We start from the raw sequence: 24431 nt of genomic DNA, 5'->3' as shown, positions 1-24431 counted from the left end.
CTTAACAAAAGTAATTTTGTAAATAATGAGGATTAATGTTTGATACCACAGCTTTAATTGTGGCTTTTATTTACTACTAAAATATGATCTAAAATGCTGGGCATTTGTTTCAGTATATATAAACAATTTCAGGTATTGAGGATAAGTGTTTTGGTTATCTTGCCACAGAATTAGCAGTTTGTTCACTGTAACATATTTTTGAGTGAATTTCAAAAAGTTTTAAAAAATAGACTATTGACTATAAATGTATTATGTTCTTGCGTATTTTATATTCATATTTAATATTATCACTCTTTTAAATAGTTGAGTCGTTTAGGATCTAGTTCACTTTCAAATATACCTGAGGAAGTCCGTGAACATGTAAAACTACTCTTAAATGTCACTCCAACTGTAAGACCAGATGCAGATCAAATGACAAAGGTGAGTACACATGAATTCCTGCCTCAGGTAGGGGGACAATGAGTTAAAGTAAATTAAGTGCTTCTAAAGCAAGATTTAGCCAGATAGAGTCCCCAGATAGCATCTTTATCTTTGAGAATGTTAAATATTCAACTTCTTTTAATTTTAAGCAGTTAAATAATTTAGGTGTATAACTGCTCTGATATAAATAAAATTAAGATTTCAAATAATCAGAGTCTTAACAATCATCTAGGTATAGAAATTTGGGACACAAGAATTTATGAGCCTCTAATCTACTCATGTAACTATGGATTTTAATAGATGAATAGTACTCTTTATGCCTTCAAGATATTTTACTTAATCTTTCAGTATTTACTAGTTAGGTAAAGAAAATGTTACTGCCCAGCTAACTTACAAGTAGTGACTGAAAATTTAAAGTTGAGAGGCAATTTGGTTATTACTTCCTTATTTTTATTTTTATAATTAGAATTATTAAGTGATCTTTAGCATTTTGCTAAATGTTTTTGAATATTTGTTTTACTATATTCTAGCAGTTTCAGGTTTGAGAAATACTTTAATAGTTATCAAAATAATTTTATTTCCTGTTTTTAGATTCCCTTCTTTGATGATGTTGGTGCAGTAACACTGCAGTATTTTGATACCTTATTCCAAAGAGATAATCTTCAGAAATCACAGTTTTTCAAAGGACTGCCAAAAGTCCTCCCAAAACTGCCCAAGGTTTGTTGTTGATCACTTTTTATTATAATCAGGATTTACTATAGTAACTCTTCCAGAGAAATAAATGTAATTTTTGCTTTAGGTGCATAAATGACTATGGAAGGCTGCAGACTGAACCTGAAAGTTTAGTGGACCTTTTTCTCAGGGCCCCAAAATAATGTAATAAATTAGATAGATAAGAAAATTAGCAGAGTACTACCTATGCAAAGATAGTACCTGGACATTAAATGTCAGAAGCGAAGTCCATAAGCTGTCATTGTGGAGATCAGTGCCTCACCAGCAATTAAGCGGTACATCTGTATTGTCACTAGCCTCTCCTATGCCTTTAAGTTACCTTTTCTGACTTATTATATCATGAGTGTATTCTAGTATAAAAAATGTTGGTGAATGCCTTAGAAGTCTGTGGTTGGAAATCTGGTGATTCCTGGTTACAAAAATATCTCCAGTGTTTAATCTGTCAGATACTCATTGATTATGCACTGTTGGTCTAGCCCTTTACTTAGATGCTATGTAGATAAAAAAAAAGGAATCAAAATATTCTTGCTCTCCAAGACTCAGAGTATGTGTAGATAGAGTTAACAATACAGAACAGTGTTTAAATGTTTGGTATGAATCATAAGTAATGAAGAGGAGAGACATACTAGTGAAGACTAATGAGAGAAGTTTTTGTAAAGGAGTTGTGACCATATGTCCCCTTTTATCTGTAACATTCCCAAGTTATTTCTTTTGTGCTGACATAGTTAGTCGGAGCACCCCATTTTACTCTCAACAATGTCCCAGTTTCAACCATAAATTATATGGTCATCTTCCTCAAAGGGACTGGAGGTTTAAGACTGTAACTTCAATATTAATACTAAAGATGTGAAGTTAAATTTAGTTCTATGAAAACATTTTTGCCTTTCAGCGTGTCATTGTGCAGAGAATTTTGCCTTGTTTGACTTCAGAATTTGTAAACCCTGACATGGTACCTTTTGTTTTGCCTAATGTTCTACTGATTGCCGAAGAATGCACCAAAGAAGAATATGTCAAATTAATTCTACCTGAACTTGGCCCTGTCTTTAAACAGCAGGAGCCAATCCAGGTATGTCTATAGATACTCTTTTCTTTTCTATTTATCTGCTGTTATTTAATGATGTTAATCAATGATGACTATCATTGAAAATGAAAGGAATGGATATGTGGCTTTTTTAAAATTAAGGTAAGTGCTGGAGACTTCTTTTCCATTAGTCAGAAACTATTTTGCATATATTTGAAGTGAAACATTCCTAAAATTGTAATTAAACTTTGCAAGTAAGTGTGTATGCCTCTCCATAATTTACCATCTCAGAAAATAAATTGTAATGAGATTTGGCATGTGGTATACCATTCTTATTGGCCTTACTAAAAGTTACAGGTTTGGGAAGACTATTCCTTTTTCTCCTGCACTTTCGTCTATTTGCTTTTTTTGTTTGTTTTGTTATTTAGGGTCTTTAATTTGTAGGTAGTTTATGCCAGTTGTTTCTCTTTTATTTTCCTGGTAATAAATAGTTTCACCAGAAGAGGGGAAGTGATTACAGCACCAGAGAAATAATATGTGTGTGTATTGTAAGCGAAAATGTAATTAGTTTCTGATGTAGACTCTAGTGTAATACTTATTTGTGAGAATCAAGGTAGTCTTAGGTTTAAGACTGGGTTTGAACCTGATCTTCATCTTTACTAGGAGCACGATTTGGACAAGTCATTACTCTCTTAAAGCCTCTGTTTGCTCATTTCTAAAACAAGAAGGGTTGTTGAGATTAAATGAAATTTCTAGGTACATAGTAAATATTATTACATGTTTCAGCCACTACATGGCAGTAGCGTATTAGTAAACCATCAACTACTTGTTATAATGGTTTTATGACAGGCTCTTCGTGGTTCTTTCTTTGAAAGGAGAGGAACAAAAGGAAGTCTGTGGTGGTAAGGCAAGAGTTCCTGTGGCTAGGAAAGGGCAGGTAAGGGAACTATAGGCTTTGAAACAGAGTTTCCCAAACATGGTCAAGATGTTAGGAGGCAAAGTGATGGAGCCACATGTTCACTCAGTATTCTGCATGAATAGAAGGGACAGTTTGTTCCTTATAATTGTAGGTATGTGTTGTAGCTAGGTGAGAAAATGATCTGGGACAATTGAAAATGTTCTTTCTAGAAATTTTCACGACAGACCCTTTCAATTCTTAAAAAAAATCTTATTTAAGTTCTATTAATTAACATATAGTATATCCTTAGTTTGTAGAGTTCAGTTATTCATCAGTTGCACATAACACCTAGTGCTCCTTCCATCAAATTCCCTCTTCAATGCACATCACCCAGTTACCCCATTCCCCTACCCCCCTCCCCTCCAGCAACCCTCAGTTTGTTTCCTAGAGTTAATAGTCTCTTAGAGTTTGTCTCCCTCTCTGAGAACCCTCCTACACTGTTGGTGGGAATGCAGGCTAGTACAGCCACTCGGGAAAACAGTATGGAGGTCCTCAAAAAGTTAAAAATAGAACTACTCTATGACCCAACAATTGCACTACTAGGTATTTACCTGAAGGATACAAACATGGTCCGAAGGGGCGCCTGCACTCCAGTGTTTATAGCAGCAATGTCCATAATAGCCAAACTATGGAAAGAGCGCAGATATCCGTCAACAGATGAATGGGTGTGTGTGTGTGTGTGTGTGTGTGTGTGTGTGTGTGTAGTGGAAAACTACTTGGCCATCAAAAAGATGAAATTTTACCATTTGCAGTGACATGGATGGAACTGGAGGGTATTGTGCTAAGCAAAATAAGTCATTTAAATGAAGTTATTATATGGTGTCACTCATATGTGGAATTTAAGAAACACAACAAAGGATCATAGGGGAATGGAGTCTCTTTCATTTCTGTACCTTTTCTTCTACTCTTAAACTTAGAAACCAAGTGAATTTACTGCTTTGGGATATTTGACTTTGCTGTTTTCAGGCTTTTTTTTTTTTTTTTTTTTCCAATTAAGTAGATTCCAGATAGTGGTAGTTATGGGTGAGTGATGTATTATTGAAGGTGTGTGAGAGTTAGGAAATTAGTCTTCATTTAAATATTTATACTGAGAGCAGATATTAAATAGTGTGCTTCTGGAAATGTAAGAAACTTGATTTGTATGTTTTTGTCTTCCATGCCTTCAGGCTAGCAACATGGTGAGTGTCAAAATGTAGAACTTACTTTTTTGAAGATATTTTACATTTTGTCATAAGTGAAATCTTTTAAAGATTCTAGACTTTAATACATTGTTCCTCTTTTCTTACATAGATTTTGTTAATTTTCTTACAAAAAATGGATTTGCTACTAACCAAAACTCCTCCTGATGAGATAAAGAACAGTGTCCTACCAATGGTTTACAGAGCACTAGAGGCTCCTTCCATTCAGATCCAGGTATAATATTTGATTTTTTTCTTTAATAATGATTTTGATTTATTTTTTGTTTTGTTCTTAAAGCAAAAGAAAGAAGTACATTTTGGGGTTGAGTTGTAAAATCTTTTCTGTAAAACTCAGTAGTGATATATATTAATCCATTGAATTGGATTGTGTACTATTACTAAAATGTATCTGCTCCCAACTAGTTTAAAGAATCAATTGACAAATGCCTGTATTAATGAAATACAATGAAAGATGTTCTATTCTGGAAAATTTGATTTATTGTCATTTGGGTCAGTATATCTTCTTCCTGAATGAGTAACTAACATAGGAATAAAAATGTCAAAGATACATGTGCCTTTTTCTTATGAAAATATTAAATAGGTACTCCCATACTCATAATTTTCTTTCATGGTTGATAACTCAGTCTTCTAAGTGTTCCTTCTACATTGAAGTTAATTTATGGAGCAAGTAGATAGAAAACCAGGCAGTAATTTAATGTGACCATTCCTAACACATTTGTAGTCATGCTTGTTTGTCACAAAGGTGATGTTAAAATATTGTGTTCTGTGCCAAACTTTTAGTTCTTTAGCTTTGCTATAAAGTTTGGTTCTACAGAACTGTCTGGAAAAAATTTTTGGATCACTGTTAAAAGTGTAATTTATTTTTTTGATTTTTTTACTTTGGAAAAAATAAGTACTTATATTAAGATCATTGCACTGCTTAATGGTTTTATATTTAAAGTTTATTTACCAGTATAGAAATTCTAGTAAAGAAAAACATAAATTTAATTTTTTTTAAAAGATTTTATTTATTTATATGTCAGAATAGAGAGAGAACGCACAAGCTTGGGGAGTGGCAGGCAGAGGGAGAGGCAGGCAGAGGGAGAGGCAGGCGCTCCACAAGGAGCCCAGAGTGCGACTCAACCCCAGGATCCTGGGATCATGACCTGAGCCCAAGGCAGAAGCATAACTAACTGAACCACCCAGGCATCCCTAAAATTTTAATATTTAGAAGTTACTGACCAAAACCTTCTTTTTCCTTATGTGAACCTAATATTGGGGGTGCCTGGCTGGCTCAGTCAGTAAGGCATGTGACTTTTGATAACAGGGTTGAGTTTGAGCCTCATTGGGTGTAGAGATTACTTAAAAATAAGTGATGTGAACCTAATCCCACATGTATGAGGTTACTTTTTTGGCTCATTTCAGTCTTTGTCTAAGTTCATTTGTTTATTCAAAGTTGTGAAGTTGATGTTAAATTTTGTCCTTATAAGGTCATACTTCTTAAAGGTGAGGATTTGCTGCCTTTGTCCAAATGACAGGGGACAATTGGGGAGGGTGTACTTACTTCTACTTTTTAGCCCTTTCCAAAGGAGTTGTGAATTATAGCTTCTTAAAACATTTCCACAGGCCCTGTGTACCAAACTGGTTTTATAGTCACTGAGATTAGGAAGGAGAAGAAAAGTTGAGTGACATGAAAGCCCATTTTTCTTCCTAAGGGACTTGATTTAGCCAGTAATTATTAGTCAATGAATATTTATTGAAGTAGTTAACATTTAATTCAGATTGACCTGTGCAACTTTGCTGAATTTTACAAACCAGCATTTCTTGTATCATTCTATATAAATCTTTAGTCACCTGTCCAATTAATTAGTATGAGCATTGCTTGGTAGAGTCTGATAAAGTTAAAAGACTGTTTAAGCTTTGGGAGAGTATTAGAGCAAGAGCAAGAAACAAAAATCTTGAAGTTTCATGCAGATAGAACACTGGAAAGTAACTTCCGAAATTCGTTTTTGGAGTGATATTTTAAAGTGAAGTTTGATTAAAAATATTTAAGAAGCTAAAGAGTTTAGAAAAATACCTGGAAAAGTAGAAGATGGTTTACAAAAGTTAGGATGCTTAGAGGCATGAACAGAAATATGTATGTAAACCAACTTAAAACATTTTTAGCTTTAAAATTAAACATAGAAGCTATGCTTATTCTTCCCTCTCCACTACCAGTTATAAAGTATAACTAAGAGGCAGAAGTTCCCGAGAATGATTTAATGATTTCCTTGAGTTTTGGGTTGTTTCAGTTTCCTGTTCTTAGATTCTTCACTGTATTTCCTTGAGTTTTGGGTTGTTTCAATCTCCTGTTTTTAGATTCTTCACTGTATTTCCTCTTCAGGAAAAGCTCTTCCTCCCCTCCTTCACCTATATGATTTAGACATAATTTAAGATTTGCCTCTTTGTAACTTACTGCTAGGTTACACAGAACAATGTGTATGCATGCTCACTCTCTTGAATTAAGGCTGACCTTCCCTATGGAGGCACCCTCTGGTAACGGGAGTACAGTATCCCACGAGCTATTCACCCTTGCCTGTTCTCTCCCATCTGTAGAAAATGGCCCCTTGAATGTAGCTTGTACTTCTTATCCTCGAGGTACGTCACCCACTTATTTATTATAGTTCTGAGTGGATATAAACATCTGAGTGGATATAAACATATAACTCATATATGTCTTTTAGAAATCTGGGAATAAAGCAAATAAAATATGTGGCCATTATTCTGATAACAGATTCTTAGTGGTTAATTCATTTCTATTTTCTAGCTACAAATGAATGTCTTTAAGTATACCAGATTTGTTTAACTTCTTCCCTGATACACATTTATGCCTCCATTTTCTTCAGTAATCCCTTCTGTGCTTTGCTACAAGGATCATTCTGCCCTTTTAAGGTATCTGAGATGTATGTTCTTCAGCCAGTTAGTTTTCAAGCCATTTCTTTTTCTTTTCTTTAACTCATTTAGTTCCCTTTTCCTTAGTCATTGCCCCTTTTCCTCTGTTAGCCTCATTCAGAGTTCCCAGTTAAAATCATTTACATTATGGCCAGCATTAGTTAACAATGTTTTAAATACCTTTTTCCTGTTTCTGTGAGTTATACTTCAGAATTTCCAAGTTTCAGAATTTGGAAGTACTTAAAAATATAAAGAAAATTAAAATCCTCTCTCAGAGATGCCCAGATTTAACATTTCCAGATCTGTCCTTATGTCTTTTTCCCTGAGCTTATAGACAGACACGTGTACCTACACATTTTAAAAGTTGGGATTATGTGATAGTATCTTACTGCATTTTCTCCCTAGTATTACTAAACAATCTTTTAAAATATATTAAGTAAAATGTTCATATTCTGTTGTAAGGGTTTATGTAACAGCTAAGAAATCCCTTATTTAAGACGAATAGTTTGATGTCACTTTGTACTTGATTTTCCCTCATTGTGAAAGAAAGCAAAACTTAGGTGTTCCTATTCTTAAATAATAAATGATGAATTGTGTTGTGAGGGAAAGAAATTTAGGTATGAGACCAAGGAATGTTGTTACCATATGCTAGGTCATATGACCTTGTATGATTTTGAGGAAGGTCTTTTGAGTCTGTTTTTTCATCTGTGAAATTGAAAACTAGTGATAAATATTCTGCTTTCAAATAATTGTTGAAAGGAGCAAATGATACAGTATACATAAAAGTTTTTTTCAAACTGTGTGACAAATTAGCCATGCAAATGTAAAACATTCTTTAATATGTGGGAGAAAAGCGAAGAGAATCTTTCCTAAGATTGAATCCATGTATTTTCTTAATAGGAACTCTGTTTAAACATCATTCCAACCTTTGCAAATCTTATAGACTATCCATCCATGAAAAATGCTTTGATACCAAGAATTAAAAATGCATGTCTGCAAACGTCTTCCCTTGCTGTAAGTAATTACATATTAATTTTTGCTTTTCTTTAACTTCTCATTGTTTTAAATTATTTTCTTATTGTTAAATAACCCTTTTATAGTTTGTTTATATATTTCATCTTGGCTATAGGTGCCCTGCATACAGTGCTATAAAAGTAATCAATAGCTGTAGTTTTCCCTCATACATGATTTTGTAGTATTATATCCCTGGCCTTATTCCTGTCCTTTAATTTTAGTGCTTCAAGAGAAGATTTGAGTAATTTTTCTTTCTTAAGACTTTTATGCTTTAATTCACAATTTTGTTGGTAGTTTTAAAATAATCATGAGTTTAACTTGTTGTTAGTCTAAAAACTTTTGAACAACTTCCTTTCATAAACTGCCTTTACTTTTAGTTATCTGTATTTTTGTACCTACCACTTACTTGCCTACTTTCCAAAAAAAAATGAGGGTGCAGTAAAATACATTAATAAAAACACACGGTGGGGGGGGTAGTTGTACTCAAGAATCTAGGCCAAAGGCAGCTGATTCCTTTGAATTCAGAATTATAACACTGTTGGTAGTCAAGGATGTAAATAGCAGTAAATAACAGTTCTCATTATCTCGTATTGGGAGAAATATTTATTCCCAACCTTTTCTCTAACAGTAGATCATAAGAATTGATCCCACAGATAGTTCTTTATGGAAGTAACATTGAATATTCTCTTCAAATAGCAGCTTTAGAAAAGATGGAGAGATGTCCTTCATTCATCTGATCAGTTCTTTATATTAATGTTTGCTAATGGTCATATTATTAAATTTGTAAGTATTGTTCTTTGGAGACCTCTTCCATCTTTATTAGGTAAAATGTAAATTTAAATAAATACAAGCATTTGTAGCTTAAGCTGATTTAAATGACATGATTTTACCTTATAGTGATCCAATCCATTTTAGGTCATGGGTTTTATTTATATATTTATTTATATATTTGGTATAAAAAGCACTGAGATGGAAAGCAACATCAAAATGGAAAAAAAATCATTGTTTACCAAGATGAACAGTATGAAATGAAGTAAAAAAACCCGAGTTTTTATTGACTTTACTACTAACTGTCCTGTGCCATTGGGCAAGTTAACTTACCCCTCTGAGTCTTTTTCTTCATAAATATTAAAAAGATTTGAAATTCACTTCTTTTCTCTGAAATTTTCTAAATTTTATGATTGAATTTTTAAAATAGATGGTAGTAATATTCAGCTAAAAATTTCATTTTCAACATGTCCTTTAAAAATCTGCAGGCTCCTGGTTGGCTTGGTTGTAGAGCATGTGACTCTTGATCTTGGGACTTGTAAGTTTAAGCCCCACATTGGGTGTAGAGATTACTCAAAGTAAAATAAAAAATAAAATCTTTAGAAAAAAAAAGAAAATAAAAATCATATAAGGCACACTGTATTTTATGGCAGCGTGGATTTATTTTAGCATACATTTTGTAAAAGTACATGTTCTGGTTTAGTTCGAAGTATGCAGGGTGAGATGGGAGGCACTGATACTTAAATGGTCTGTAATAATGCCTGGGAATGTTTATATCTCTTTTTAAGAAGCCAACTGAGCCATTAAAGACATGATTACAAAGAGTTATAATGAATGTATTTAGAACAGTAACTCTGGAATGGATTTGCATTTTATACACGTACAGTGCTCGTGTCTTCAGAGGAGCAAATCTGAATTCTGAATTTCATTCATATATGTATACCTCTAAGGTTAAAGAATTCTAACTGGGAAATTAGTGAAACATGAGTTTTGAGTTAGAATTGTATTTAATACTGTTTCCTGAAAATAAAGAGAAATAAATTCTACACAGAGGTAGGTAAGATGCTCCAAGAGTTCTATTTCTTCATGACTTACATGACTAATATTTTATATTAAAAATAAAAATAAAATTAAACTAGTATTTCTAGCTTCTCTTGACACACATATACACACATATAAAAAATGTAGCAATTCCTTTTATAACACTGATTCTAAAAGCAAATTAATTAGGTATCTTTTTTTAATTTGTACTATACTTTATGTTCGAATTTCAGAAAAAAATTATATCTTCTTTTCAGAAAAATTTTTCTATCTTTCTTATAGAAATATGGTGCTTTTTTTTTTAACCAACTAAATTATTTTCTGCTTTTTCTTAGTGTGTTTTTTAAAAATTTAAAGAATTTTTCTCCAGTTCTATTGATAGGATCCTGACCAAAATATTCTTTTTTTAAAAATTGAAATATAGAGAGCGGGGGAGGCCGGGAATGAAGATGGCGGCCGCCCGGTCTCTTGCTGGAGGCGCGGGCAGCTCCGGCCGCTCCTCCGACGTCGGGAGAAAAGCCGTCGGTCCCTCCCGGCTCCGGTCCCCGCGGCTCCGAGCTCCCCGGCTCCGGTCCCCGCGGCTCGTCCCCGGCGGCCCGTCCGGAGTCCGCACACCCGCCGCTCCCGCGCGCTCCCCGGAGGAGGACGTACCGTTCACCTGCCTCGGTTGGACTAGTGCCTCCACCCACCACAACACACTCCTTAGGAGGATCCAATATATCCAAGTGAAAGCATGTTAGAAGACATTTTAGAAGAGTCATATTTTGACTATGTAAAAATCGTCCAGTTCCTTGCTTTAAAATGCATAAACAAAATAGGAAACTGACAAACTACTGAAAAAAAAAAGATTTATAAGAAAACAAAGTGTCGATAGCCTTCAAAATGAGTTGGTTCTTAAAGTCAATATGTAAAATGCTGCCTGCCAATAAAAAATAGGTGAAGAAAACACACAGACAAATCAAACGGGAAGAACTGCTATTTAGATATTATGTGTAACATAATATAAACATATAAATATACATAAATATTTTATGTATTTTATACATAATGCAGTTATTAAAATTAGGTTTGGGAAGAATATTTGATTACATGCAAAAAGTGCTAATAATAAATTTAAGTGAAAAACATAGACTCAAAATTATCATTCCAATTTTTTAAGTTAAAAAGTATATGTTTGGGGGCACCTGGTTGGTTCGGTTGATTATCTGACTCTTGATTTGGGCTCAGGTCAAGATCTCAGGGTTGTGAGATGGAGCCCTTGAGTATGGTGTCTGCTTAAGATCCTCACTTTATGGGCGCCTGAGTGGCTCAGTGGGTTAAAGCGTCTGCCTTCAGCTCAGGTCATGATCCCAGGGTCCTGGGATCAAGCCCCGCATCGGGCTCTCTGCTCAGCGAGGATCCTGCTTCCTCCTCTGTCTTTGTCTCTCTGCCTACTTGTGATCTCTGTCTGTCAAATAAATAAATAAAATCTTTTAAAAAAAGAGAGACCCCCTCTTTCCTTCTCCCTCTGCCCCTTCCCTCTGCTCATGTGCAAGTACTTTCTCTCTTCTAAGAAAAAAAGATGCACATCTGTATAAGCATAGAAACTCTGGCCACAGTTATAGCTCCGTTATTGAATTATAAATAGTAACATTTATTGTCATCTTTGTGCTTTACTATTTTGTCTAAATATTGTATAATAAATAAGATTTTTAAAAACCTGAAAAAAAAATTGAAATATAATTAACATATCATGTTATATTAGTATCAGGTTTATAATATAATAATTGAACAATTCTATACCTTCCTCAGGGCTTATCATGATAAGTATACTCTTAATCCCCTTTATTTCACCCAGCCCTCTACCCACCTTCCGTTTGGCAACCATCAATTTTTTGTATGTAACAGTGTGCTATATTTTTTTGCTTTGCCTTTTTTCTGAAGGTATTCTATCTTAACATACTCAAGCTAAAAAAATAGGGTGTGACATGCTTATCAAAGTTGTCACACAAATATAGATAGAATTTTGATAAAAGTACTAAGTATCAGGTTCTAGTTATTGGTGTTAAAGATATATTAGAAATAGAAAACTTTATGTAGGGTAAAATATAAATAGTTTTTACATGATGTTGAAATATTTGAGTTAAGAATGAATTAACCTTGAGTTAGAGGAAAGTACTGGAAGGTAGGAGAATGTAGTCCTTTTCATAATTCAGATGTCCCCAAAGACTTATTGTTAGTAAACACATATATAGTAAAGCTTCTCAAATCCTAATCACTTTATTTAGAAGGATACAAAAATTGAAGTCATTTCTTGCTTTTAGCTAACTAGTGTCCTGGTAAAGCAATCATAAATTCTTACTGAAACAAGTCCAGGGGAGTTAGTAAATATGTGGATTTCCTATATTATTAAAGGAGGAGAGCTTTTTTTTTTTTTTTAATTTATTTTTTATTTTCAGCATAACAGTATTAAGGAGGAGAGCTTTTAAACCTACTTTTATTCTTGAGATTTTAATATATCTATATGAAGATTAAATTTAGAGTTAACCGTTTTGTTCTAGATTGCAAAGACTTTAAATGACTAATGCAATTTACCTCTTTTAATAGGTTCGTGTAAATTCATTAGTGTGCTTAGGAAAGATTTTGGAATACTTGGATAAGTGGTTTGTACTTGATGATATCCTGCCCTTCTTACAACAAATTCCATCCAAGGAACCCGCAGTCCTCATGGGAATTTTAGGTAGCTGAAAACTTAATGTTATTTGATGCTACTTTATTGTTTTATAGTCATGCAAATGAATCTTCCAAATTACAAAACCTTTGTATCCTTTTTCAGGTATATTGCATTCAGTAATTGAGGAATGGTGGGATAAATACCATGATATCACTTTCCTTTTTGTTAATTTTAGCAAAAACCGTGGTCTTCCTTGACATTTACAAAAGAATTAGACATTTGAAAATCCTAGCTTCACAAATATCATGATCATATGTAGTTTTCTCTGTGAAATGATACCAAATAAGAAAGGCAAACAAAGCTGCTTAAAATGCTGATACCAGTCTTAATAGTAATACTTGATGGTTACTTGGTACCCAGTTTGTATTAGGCGCTATGCTGAATATTTTTTCTGCATTATCTCATTTTGTCCTCTCCAAATTCCAGTCAGATAGGTACTGTTATTTCTGTTTTATGGTAAGGAAATTGAGGTCCAGAGTTTAAATAAGTTATCCACGATAATACAACTGATAAATGGTAGAGCTGGTTTTTGATTTATATATGTTCAAATCTTAGCCAGTATGTTTCACTATTAAGTGATGGGTTTATGAAGCATATTAGCCTTACAGCATATTCTGTTCCATTAGCATAATGACAAATTACTCTGTCAAGAAACTCTGAAATTGTTCACTATAGTTATAGCTTTGACAATAGAAATTATTTACTATCAGTTATAGTCTGGAAATTCTGAGGTGCTACTATACTCATGGAAACAGACATAATTGTAGAATCACAAAAACATGAACGAGCTTACATTTTACTAAATTTAAAGTTTGTTAATTTTGAAGAAAAATCAAATTATTCAGCTGTGTATTTTTAACAACTACTGTTGTGCCTGGTCTACAGAAAGTCCTCAGTAAATATTTGTAGGAATGGTTAGCAAATAATTTATTGTGGACCTGTGTAGGCATGGGATATGGTATGAAACTTCTTCGCTCAAAGAAATTTGTTTTCTTGAGGACTTTGGCGCAGTGGAAAGATCTCTAGCTCCAGTCCTGGTTGTCTCAGTTCCCGCAGTGACTTTGAAAAGTTACTTCATCTACCAAATGAGGATAAAATGCATTATTATGGGAGTCTTATGGGAAATCAGTGATAAAATGGGAAGGCAGAAGTCATGAGCACAGCAAATAAGTACCTAGTGAATAAACATTTAGTAGGTGTTCGATAAAGTCACTCTTTGAGTATATAAGTGAAGTGTACATTAACAGCAAAATTATAGGATATGGTGTGTTCTGAGGGTATGGATTATATACAAAACACAACAAAAGCATTTAGAGAATGAGAAACAAATGTGCTCAGTTTACCAAATGAAGGCTTTGTAGAATAAGTGTAATAAGCAGGGTCTTAAAGTTTTTGAGTAAATAGGTGAGACTGTAGGGAAGGATTGTGTGGAGTTGAATTAAATTATTAAAATTTCAAGCATGTTAAGTCTGATTAGTTGAAGAAGTGAATAAAGCTATAAGACCTATCCTTACTCACTTGTGAAATAGATGTCTCAAGCTTGAGTGAGAAGTCTGAACTATATATTCAGGTAATTTCAGGATAGAGGGTCATTCTGTAACCTTACTCCTGTGGTATGATGGGCTTTTAATGTTATTCTGACATTAAATGTGCTCTTAAGCCAAAAGAATTCAGGATAAATATGTTATGCTGTTTAAATCTAAACTGGTGATAAAGCTGAAATCATTCTGATCCATATGTAAGAACATCCTTCTAGGCACTGACAAGGAGAAATGTGTAATTATATTAATTATCAAGATATTTCATGTAGATACAGTATTTTCCTAATGTCTCTTAACTTGTGGTATTGAACTGTGAAATTTGTCTCATTCTTTTTTATCAGGTATTTACAAATGTACTTTCACTCATAAGAAGCTGGGAATCACCAAAGAGCAGTTGGCTGGAAAAGTATTGCCTCATCTGATTCCCCTGAGTATTGAAAATAATCTTAATCTTAATCAGGTAAGAATAGTTTTGTGCTTTATTCAGTTTATCCAGCTTACTGTTTTCTTGGCATTAAATATATAAATATATTACATTTAAATGTGGCTAAAACAAGAAAAAATATGCCAAAGAATTCAATAAAGAAAGTTTGTGGATTCAAAGTAAGCAGTATGTTGGCCTCTCATTGGGAGATAGTAAATAACTAGAACTTAGAAAGATATGTTGGATTTTGGACTACTTCAGATTTGGGGCTGGGAAGCTGATCAAAGAAAAAAATCAATGTAATGTGTCTGGGGTGTATATCTGTTATTTATTGCTATATAACAAATCACCATACACTAGATGGTTATTTCATCATTTCTGTGGGTCAGTCAAGCCAAGGCGTGAATTCTCTGCTCAGAGTTTTCACAGTGCTTACAGTCAAAGCCTGGGGTCTTATCCTGAAGGCTCAGTTGGGGGAAAGAAGGCTCTGCTTCTAACCTGCTTACATAGTTTTTGGCAGGATTCAGTTCCTTTTAAGCTTTTGGACTGAAGGCCTCAGTTCCTAGCTATTAGCTAGATGACCTGTCAGTTCTTTGCTTCATGGGCCTTCTAGCATGGCAGCTTGTTTCATCAAAGTGGGAAAGAGAATCTGCTAAAAAGATGGAAGTTACAACATCCTATAGTGTGATCAAGGAAATGACATCCATTACCTTCGCGGAATTCTGTTGGTTACCAGCAAGTCCCAGCTCCTACTTACTCTCAAAAACAGGGAGTTACACAAAGCCCTGAGCGGCAGAATGAGGAGATAATTGGGAACGAGTTTAGAGTCTATCTGCCATAGGAAATGAATAATCCAGTTTGACTGAGAGATACCTATAATACAGTAGGGAAGTAATGGGAGAGAGGTAAATTGAGACTAGTATAGGTAGACTTCAAAATGCTCTCTGATTTAGGTATTTGTTTTTTTGTTGTTAATGATGTGTTTTTCATTTTAATTCCGGTATAGTTAACATACAGTGTTAGTTTCCGGTGTACTGGTTTAGGTATTTGAGATTTTAAGATGTGGTAACATTTGCTCAAAGAGGTAATGTGGTCAAAGATTATTATACAGGTACCTCTCTGTATAGCTCTGCCACTGTAGTTATCACAGGTATGTACTTACATGTCTGCCTTTCCCAGAAGGCTGGTTATTATATCTTATACTTTATTATAGCCCCAGCACTTAGTGCAGTGCTAAAAGTCAAAAATATTTATTGAACTGAGAGAAAATTTGAGTTAGAGTAATGACAAATCATTTGTTCACTGTAGAACTGGTGTTTAATGGAGTAAAATGGAAAAAAGACTGAGAATTGGTTACTATTTACCAGAGAATGTCAGAAATGGATAAGCAGGCAAGATTGGGAATTAAGTACTGAAAATAAATTAGAGGAATTAAGGAAGCAGAAAGCTGGGAGTTAAGCAGGAAAGCTTTCAGCCTTAGCGGAGAGTGCTGAGTGAATGGGGTTTTGGAGTTAGAGTAATTTATAAAATTAATCAGACCCAAATTTCATTTGAAGTAGTAGGGTAGGGCGCCTGGGTGGCTCAGTGGGTTAAGCTGCTGCCTTCGGTTCAGGTCATGATCTCAGGGTCCTGGGATCAAGTCCCACATCCAGCTTTCTGCTCAGCAAGAAGCCTGCTTTCCTCTCTCTCTGCTTGCCTCTCTGTCTACTTGTGATCTCTCTCTGTCAAATAAATAAATAAAATCTTAAAAAAACAAAATAAAACGAAGTAATGGGGTAAACCTCTAAGAGTTTGTGTCCCTAAATTTCAATTTTTGGCTTGATAATTGGCTTGATAAATTTCTTCACATCTTGGGTGGCAGGATTGAGGTTAAAATTGGCAAAAAGGGAAACAGTGAATATTGGGAAAAACTATGATGATAATATGCCTAAGTCCAACTTTTGGTCATTTAGAATGTTTTTAAATATTCCCAAATGCTTATTTCATACTATATAATTTCATTTGAAATGTGGTGTTAGTTTTCTTCAGCTTTATGGTTGATTTTTTTAGGGGTCTGTTTTCATCAACAGAAATATTTTGATTCTTATTTTTTGATATTTTCCAATAGTTAACATGGGTGTGGTCTGCTATTCACTTCATGGAGAGGGTTCCTAATTTAAGACTGCCTTCTTCTGTCAGTTCTGATTATAATCTAGGGATATTTTGCATTATGGAAAAAGGTAACTTGATTTAAGAAAGTACATTTTTTTTGCATTTGACTATAAAACAGGAAATACTAAGTAGCAATCAAGACATAATACAGCTTGTGTTGGTCAATGTTCCAAAGACCACCTCCAGATTCAGTGATTCAGTAGAAGGAGTCACAGGCCTCAACCTACAGTTGTATTCATGGCTATGATTTTTTTTATGGTGAAAGGGTATAAAGCAAAATCAGCAAAGGAAGAAGGCTGGAGCACTCTGGAGGAAGCCAGCTGCAGGTTTCCAGAGTCATCTCAATATATTTACTCTCCCTGATAATGCGTTGTGATAGTATATGTGAAGTGTTGTAGCTCTGTCTGCCTGACACGTACCCAAATTCCAGACTTCCAGAAGGAAAGCTAGCATAAAATGGTCTTTGTACAACTTAGTGAGCCACTTTCATTAGTTAATGGTGGGAACTCCTAAAATCTGAGTTCCTGGACACCAGCCAACAGTCAACCTCACAAGCAGGCCTTTTCAAAGATAGCAGTCCAGGCCCACTGTGTTAATTCTTCTGAACCAGCTACATTCAACTATATGTAACCAACTACATTCATATGGATGAATCTCCCAAACAGAATGCTGAGCAAGTGAAACCAGACAAAGAAGATCTACCAAATGATTCCATTTATATAAAGTATAAAAATAGTCAAAACGACACTGCCAGAAGTCAGGCTAGTGTTTACTTGTAGGATAAGAGGGTGGGAAGTAACTAGAAGGGGTCAGGAAGCTTATGGGGTGCTGCCAGTGTTCTTTTTCTACATCTGACCAAAACTCATTTGTTTTTTTTTAGCATGTGTGCTTATCTATTTATACCTTTCCTTTAGTTTGTTACACTTCATTACAAAGTTAAAAAAAAAACAACCAAAAAAACTAATCAGATTGTCCATCCAGGTAAACTGCTAAGGAAATAATGCGTTTTGTTACTCTTATGGTAAGACAAGGGATGATTGAGCATCATCGTGAGAAGCAGTGTTGAGTACAAATGAGCACAAGCTCTGGAGACAGACTTAAGTGAATTCTCATGCTCCCATATGTTATTTAGTATCTCTTACTAAGTTGCTTTCTCTCTCCCAGAACCACAGTTTCCTCATTTAAGGAATAGAATTTTTTTTTTTTTTTTGAAGATTTTACTTATTTATTTGAAAGAGAACAGAAGCAGGGGGAGCAGCAGAGGGAGAAGGAGAGGCAGGTTCCCCACCAAGCAGGGAGCCTGATGCGGGGCTTGATACCAGGATCCTGGGATCATGACCTGAGCCAAAGGCAGACCCTTAACCAACTGAGCCACCCAGGCACCCCAAGGAATAGAAATACTAATAAACCTACTATGAAGAGTTATATAAGCACCCAGTACAAAAAGATTTAGGAGGGAAAGAAAGCAGTTTCTAGATTCTTCCTGTAATATATGGTATTGTTAAATAGTTTATGGTGATCTGAGGTACCTAAGAATCATCATTTAACCAAAGCTTAAACTACATTATGACATAGTATTAGATATACTTTAAGAACTATAATTATTTGAAAGCTAAAACATATACATTTTAATATTTCTACTAACTTTAGAAAACATTTATTTTAGCCAAATATGTCATTTTTATAACAGTCTGAATAAACTGACTTTGTTATGCATAATTAAATGGGTTGTTTCCAGATATGTACAAATTCAGATGGTCAATTTTAGACTATTATAGGAAAATCAATATGTAATGACTGCTGGGGGTAAATTTGTAAGACTGCTGAATGATAGCTCTTAGAGAACTCGGGCTATAAAACTAATTGAGACACAATTTCTGGAACTTGAAATCCTCATCAACTTTATCACCATCATACAGAAATACTATAAAAGTTTGCTGTGATATGCTGAGTTTAAATATACTATTCTTGTGGCATCACTGCTGTGAGTGGGTCATATTCTGGTAAAAATAGAGAGTATTATGGTTAACTTGTTGAATTATTTTATTAGATTACATTTGTTGCTAATTTGAAACATTATAACTGTATCAATTTCTTATTGTACCAGTTCAATTCTTTCATTTCCGTCATAAAAGAGATGCTTAACAGATTGGAGTCTGAACATAAGACTAAACTGGAACAACTTCATATAATGCAAGAACAGCAGAAGTAAGTAGGTTGCATATGGATTGTACATGGTCCCAGAGTGAGATTAAGTTACTTCATGACTGATTTTCTGGAATAAGGACTAGAAAAATGGATTTTTTTTTTACTTTATTATTTTAATTCCAGTATCATTAACATATAGTTTCAGGTGTACAATATAGAGATTTAACAATTTTATACATCATTACTCAGTGTTCATCATTGAGCCCCTTGACCTATTTCCACTTATCCCTCCACCCATCTTCCCTCTGGTGACCATCAGTTTGTTCTGCGGAGTGAAAAACTGATAGATTTCAATTTGTTTACATGTAAAGCATTTAAAAATTTTCCTTTATGTTAACTTGAACTGTGTAAAATAGAGTCTTATGGAGAATCAAATGTCATTTCTGAGTATAAAAGTGTTAATATGATACAATCTTAGCATTTTCTATACATAAGGAAAATTCTGTTTCTGAGAGTCTCTTAATGTTAGCATTAGCTACTAGAGGTGTAAATTCAGGGTGATCACTAAGAGCACCACTTACAAGTATTTTTCAAATCTGTGAAACCCTGGTGTTTTGATTTCTCCCTTTTTGTTTTTCCTGATTCCAGAAACATTTATAGGGCATTCATTTCATATTTAATACCACATCATCTACTTTTTTTTTTTTTTTAGGGAGAATTATCTAAGTTATTTGCAAAATACTAGTATTCAAAGGAAGAAGGGAAAGGTGAAAATTACTGGAGTTTTTTAAACTCCAGTGTACTAAAATGAAATCTCCATTGTATTTGCTTGCCAAAGAAAAACACATGATTTTAGGATGTCTGTTTAATCCTGAGCCAAAAGATATCAGTGAAAAGAGACATCAGGGGCATGTGGGTGGCTTAGTCGGTTAAGCGTCTGACTCTTGATTTAAGCTCAGGTCATGATCTCAAGGTTGTGAAATTGAGCCCCACATCTGGCCTGCGTTGGGTGTGGAGCCTGCTTAAGACTCTCCTCCTCCCTCTGCCTCTCCTCTCTTTCTTTCTCTCACTCCCTCTCTGCCTCTCCCTCTTAAAAAAAAAAAAAAAAAGATACCAGAACATCAGTAAAGTTGATACCAATTATGAGCAAGATTCCCAGACAGAAATTTTTTAGCTTCTGCCCCAGTGTAAGATAAAGGCTAATGGGAATAAATATACCAGGTGTAGAATGACATGAAATAGCCCTTTGTATGTTCTAATATTCTGTGATGTATATATTTATGTTGTTTGATGATTAACATAGGAACCAGATAAATAATGTTTAAAAATTGATAAGAAAAATTTAATATCTAATATTTATACTTGAGGCATAAGTGAACTTTTTTTTTCTTTTTCCCATCTAAATCTTACCAGTTTTCGAGGCCTAGATCTAGTTCATCATAGTGATTATAGTCTTTATTGTGAAAATCAGATTCTGAATTTAATCACATCAAGTTCCTCATGTCATACCTTGTCTCAGTGAGCTATAAGCTCTCTGACAGTAAGAATCATGCTTTCCTAGTTTTATGATACACTAAATGAATTCTCCAGTAAATACCAAATATGGAATTAAAATAAAAGACTGGTATATGCAATGTTACTTTTTTTGGGGTAAGCAGACATTAATTATAGTAAATAATTTTACTATATATATGGGGTAAATATATATATATATATATTATATATATTATATATATATAATATACACACACATATGTGTGTATATATATATATATGGGGTTAACAGTTATCCCCCATAGGGATGAACTGTTTTTAGTATAAGTATTTCAAAAATAAGCATTTCTTTTTATTGCTTTGTCATAATTCAACTTTCCTGCAGATCTTTGGATATAGGAAATCAAATGAATGCTTCTGAGGAGACAAAGGTTACAAATGTTGGGTCTCAGGTAAGATATTTAGATTATTTATTTATCTGTTTACTTCTAAGATTTTATTTAGATTCAAGTTAACGTATAGTTTGACACTGGTTTCTGGAGTAAAATTTGGTGATTCATCAGTTGTATATCAACACCCAGTTCTTATTATATCAAGTGCACTCCTTAGTTCCCATCACCCATTTAACCTCTCCCCACTCCCCTCCAGCAACCCTGTTTATTCTCTGTAGTTAAGAGCCTCTTTTGGTTTGTCTCCCTCTGTTTTTACTTATTTTGTTTTTCTTTCCCTTCCCCTATATTCATTTGTTTTGTTTTGTAAGTTCCGCATATGCGTGAAAACATACTGTATTTGTCTTTCTCTGACTTATTTCACTTAGCATTATGTTTATAATACTTCACTAATGCAGTTTCCAAGAAGTATAGGCAGAAAGAATTTCCAACAACTCCTCAATAGCCTGACTAAGGTATAATGTTTTATGATAGTGACTGTTACCAATACAGAGGAAGGTACATGAACAGGAGGGTTTCCTAAAAAATACTAGGTTTAGGGACGCCTAGGTGGCTTAGTTGGTTAAGCTGCTGCCTTCCGCTCAGGTCAAGATCCCAGCATCCTGGGATGGAGTCCCGTATCAGGCTCCTTGCTCGGCAGGGAGCCTGCTTTTCCCTCTGCCTCTACCTGCCTCTCTGTCTGCCTGTGCTCACTCGCTCTCTCTCCCTCTATCCTTGACAAATTAAAAAAACAAAAACAAAAAAACCAACTTAAAATAAATAAATAAATCCTAGTGACGAATTTAAAAAAAGAAACACTAGGTTTAATAGTACTAAGTAACTCTGTTCACCTTGAAATGACCAGAGATATGATGTTTATGCATCCACGTCATCACAAATGGCAAGATTTAATTTTTTTTTTGATGGCTGAGCAATATTCCATTGTACAAATATACCACCTGTTTATCCATTCATTAGTTGATGGACATCTGGGCTCTTTCCATAATTTGGCTATTGTTGATAGTGCTGCTATAAACATTGAGATGCGTGTGCCCCTTTGAATCATTATTTTTATATTCCTTGGATAAATACCTAGTAATGCAATTGCTGGGTCACAAGGTAGTTTATTTAGATCATTTTAATTTTTGTAAAAAGAGTTTGACAGTGTGCTTCATCTGAGGGGCTTTTGCTTTTTAAGTAGTAAAATCACGGTTTTTTGATGTCATTCAATGGTTGACATTTTTCTTTTTCAGCAGATTGACAAAGCCTTTAACAACATTGGAGCAGACTTTCTGACTGGCAGTGAATCAGAAAGTAAAGAGGATGGGTTACAGAATAAGCATAAAAGAGTAAGTTTCTTTACTTGTTCTTATAATGCACTGATTTATATTATAGGACTTCCTGTAAACTACAGATTTTTGTTGGGAAAAACTACTGTTTAGCATTTTAACAGGAAGCATGCTTTAATAATCCTTATGAAGTTTAAAAATTATCATGGAAACATGACCTGACTCACATTGAGAATAAACAGGCTTGAGAATTTTAACTTCCTTTATTACACAGCCTCCCATGTGGTAATATTTCTAGATTGCCTGCCTTCTTTGTCCTTTCTTACTGCACTTTGCCAGTCACGCTTCTTGATAAAGAAGTGTGTTTCTTCTCTGCTTTTGATTTTCAGTGATAAATTATAAAATGATACTTTGTAGTTGAAGTATTGGTTAGTATTCATTATAATAAATATGTCAAGTTTGAATTTCTGCAGGGGGGCAACTTTTCTTCTGTTCATTTGACAAATATTAGAACCTATATGTGCAAAGCTACTGGGCATTGGGTTTACAAAATTGTAAGAACACACTGTGAGCCTAGAGTTTAGCAAGGTTGATAAATGTCAAATTTAATTCAGAAATTAGCAGTGAAAGAAGCTCTTTATGTTTTCCTTAGCTTTTTGTTTGGTTCCTAAAATATTTTTGAAGAAAGATTAGAGTTGAACAAGAGTCTCCCAATTTTATAAAATAAAACCACTAAATGATATTCCCCTTGTCTGGAAAAAGGTCAAACTGATGAATGGTATTAAAATAATAACTGTTTTAGATGGGATTGGGAGGGAGACAAACCATAAGTGACTCTTAATCTCACAAAACAAACTGAGGGTTGCTGGGGGGAGGGGGGTTGGAAGAAGGGGGGTGGGGTTATGGACATTGGGGAGGGTATGTGCTTTGGTGAGTGCTGTGAAGTGTGTAAACCTGGCGATTCACAGACCTGTACCCCTGGGGATAAAAATATATGTTTATAAAAAATAAAAAATTAAAAAAAACAATAGCTGTTTTTACACTGGAAAGAAGTATTTTAACAGAGATTTGTTCCTACCTAAAGTTGAATCTTATAATAATTCAAAATATAATTTACCTGTGGCAATCATCAGTGCAAGAGTAGCTTGCAAACTACTTGGTATTGTCAAACATATCAAGACATACTTTACAAAAAAAGACATTTTCTGTTTTACAAGTGAAATTACCAAGTTGCCAGTTGATACTTTATTTTGTTTCATTTTGAGGCTTCTCTTACTCTTGAAGAAAAACAAAAATTAGCAAAAGAACAGGAGCAGGCACAGAAGTTGAAAAGCCAGCAGCCTCTGAAACCCCAAGTACACACACCTGTTGCTCCAGTCAAACAGGTCAGAATTCATTCCTTTTGCATAATGTCAAGCATACTTAATTTCAGGTTATACTTTTGCATGACTTCAAGCATACTGTACTGAAGAAGTAAGTATATAACTTATTCTACCTACTAGTGTTTGTATAAAAATATATTTCAAAGAATACTTCAATAATGGAGTTTCTAAGAAGTATGGGCAGAAAGGATTTTCCAACAACTCCTCAATGGCCTAAGATACAATGTTTTATGATAGTGATTGTTACCAATAAAGAGAAAGTTACATGAATAAGAGGGTTTCTTAAAAAATACTAGATTTAATAGTATTAAGTAACTCTGTTTACCTTGAAATGGTCAGGAATATTATTTTATGCATTTATGTATTTTTGAGCAAAAAAGTAATTTTTAATTTTTGGCTTTTCAGTTATAGTCAGGTCTGTCTGTAACTTGATTTAGGAATACTTGCCTATATGTCCTAACCAGTATTTATTTCCTGTTATGTTTCAGGCACTGTTCTAAGTTCCTGCCTGTAGAGAGTTTATACTCTTACTGGCTGCAGAAATAACTTTATCTTAAAAGTGATCTTTAAATTATTTTTTGTTATCTCCTGATCACTAAGATGATTCTTCTGAGGAAAATATTTGTGGGGCAAGAGGCAAAATAAAAACTATTTTCTAGGTACTTTTATAAGAATAGAGAAAACAAATTTCCACAAAATTGTGATATAATTCAAAATATAAAAGTAATAGAATATCCTTATTGCAATACAGATATACCAATGAGAGAAGAACATATTTCTATTTTGGGGAGTAGTGGG

General features: G+C 34.1%; 1 protein-coding gene across 2 annotated transcripts in view; it reads left to right on the top strand.

Annotated features, from left to right (window-relative positions):
* Positions 1-24431, top strand: part of SCYL2 (SCY1 like pseudokinase 2) — a 61414-nt gene that overhangs the window by 33327 nt on the left and 3656 nt on the right. Inside the window, exons 7-17 of one of the 2 annotated variants that reach the window (XM_082739210.1) lie at positions 304-420; positions 1012-1137; positions 2042-2218; positions 4422-4544; positions 8141-8254; positions 12650-12782; positions 14659-14777; positions 19000-19100; positions 20920-20986; positions 22216-22311; positions 23517-23636. In XM_082739210.1, the coding sequence (XP_082595336.1) occupies positions 304-420; positions 1012-1137; positions 2042-2218; positions 4422-4544; positions 8141-8254; positions 12650-12782; positions 14659-14777; positions 19000-19100; positions 20920-20986; positions 22216-22311; positions 23517-23636 (1293 nt within the window). The remainder of the gene's footprint in view (positions 1-303; positions 421-1011; positions 1138-2041; positions 2219-4421; positions 4545-8140; positions 8255-12649; positions 12783-14658; positions 14778-18999; positions 19101-20919; positions 20987-22215; positions 22312-23516; positions 23637-24431) is intronic. The other variant, XM_082739211.1, reaches the window with a different exon arrangement.

The sequence above is a fragment of the Mustela nivalis genome (genome assembly GCF_964662115.1).
Source record: "Mustela nivalis genome assembly, chromosome: 7".
Classification (NCBI taxonomy): domain Eukaryota; kingdom Metazoa; phylum Chordata; class Mammalia; order Carnivora; family Mustelidae; genus Mustela; species Mustela nivalis.
This window is presented reverse-complemented; position numbering and strand designations above follow the sequence as displayed.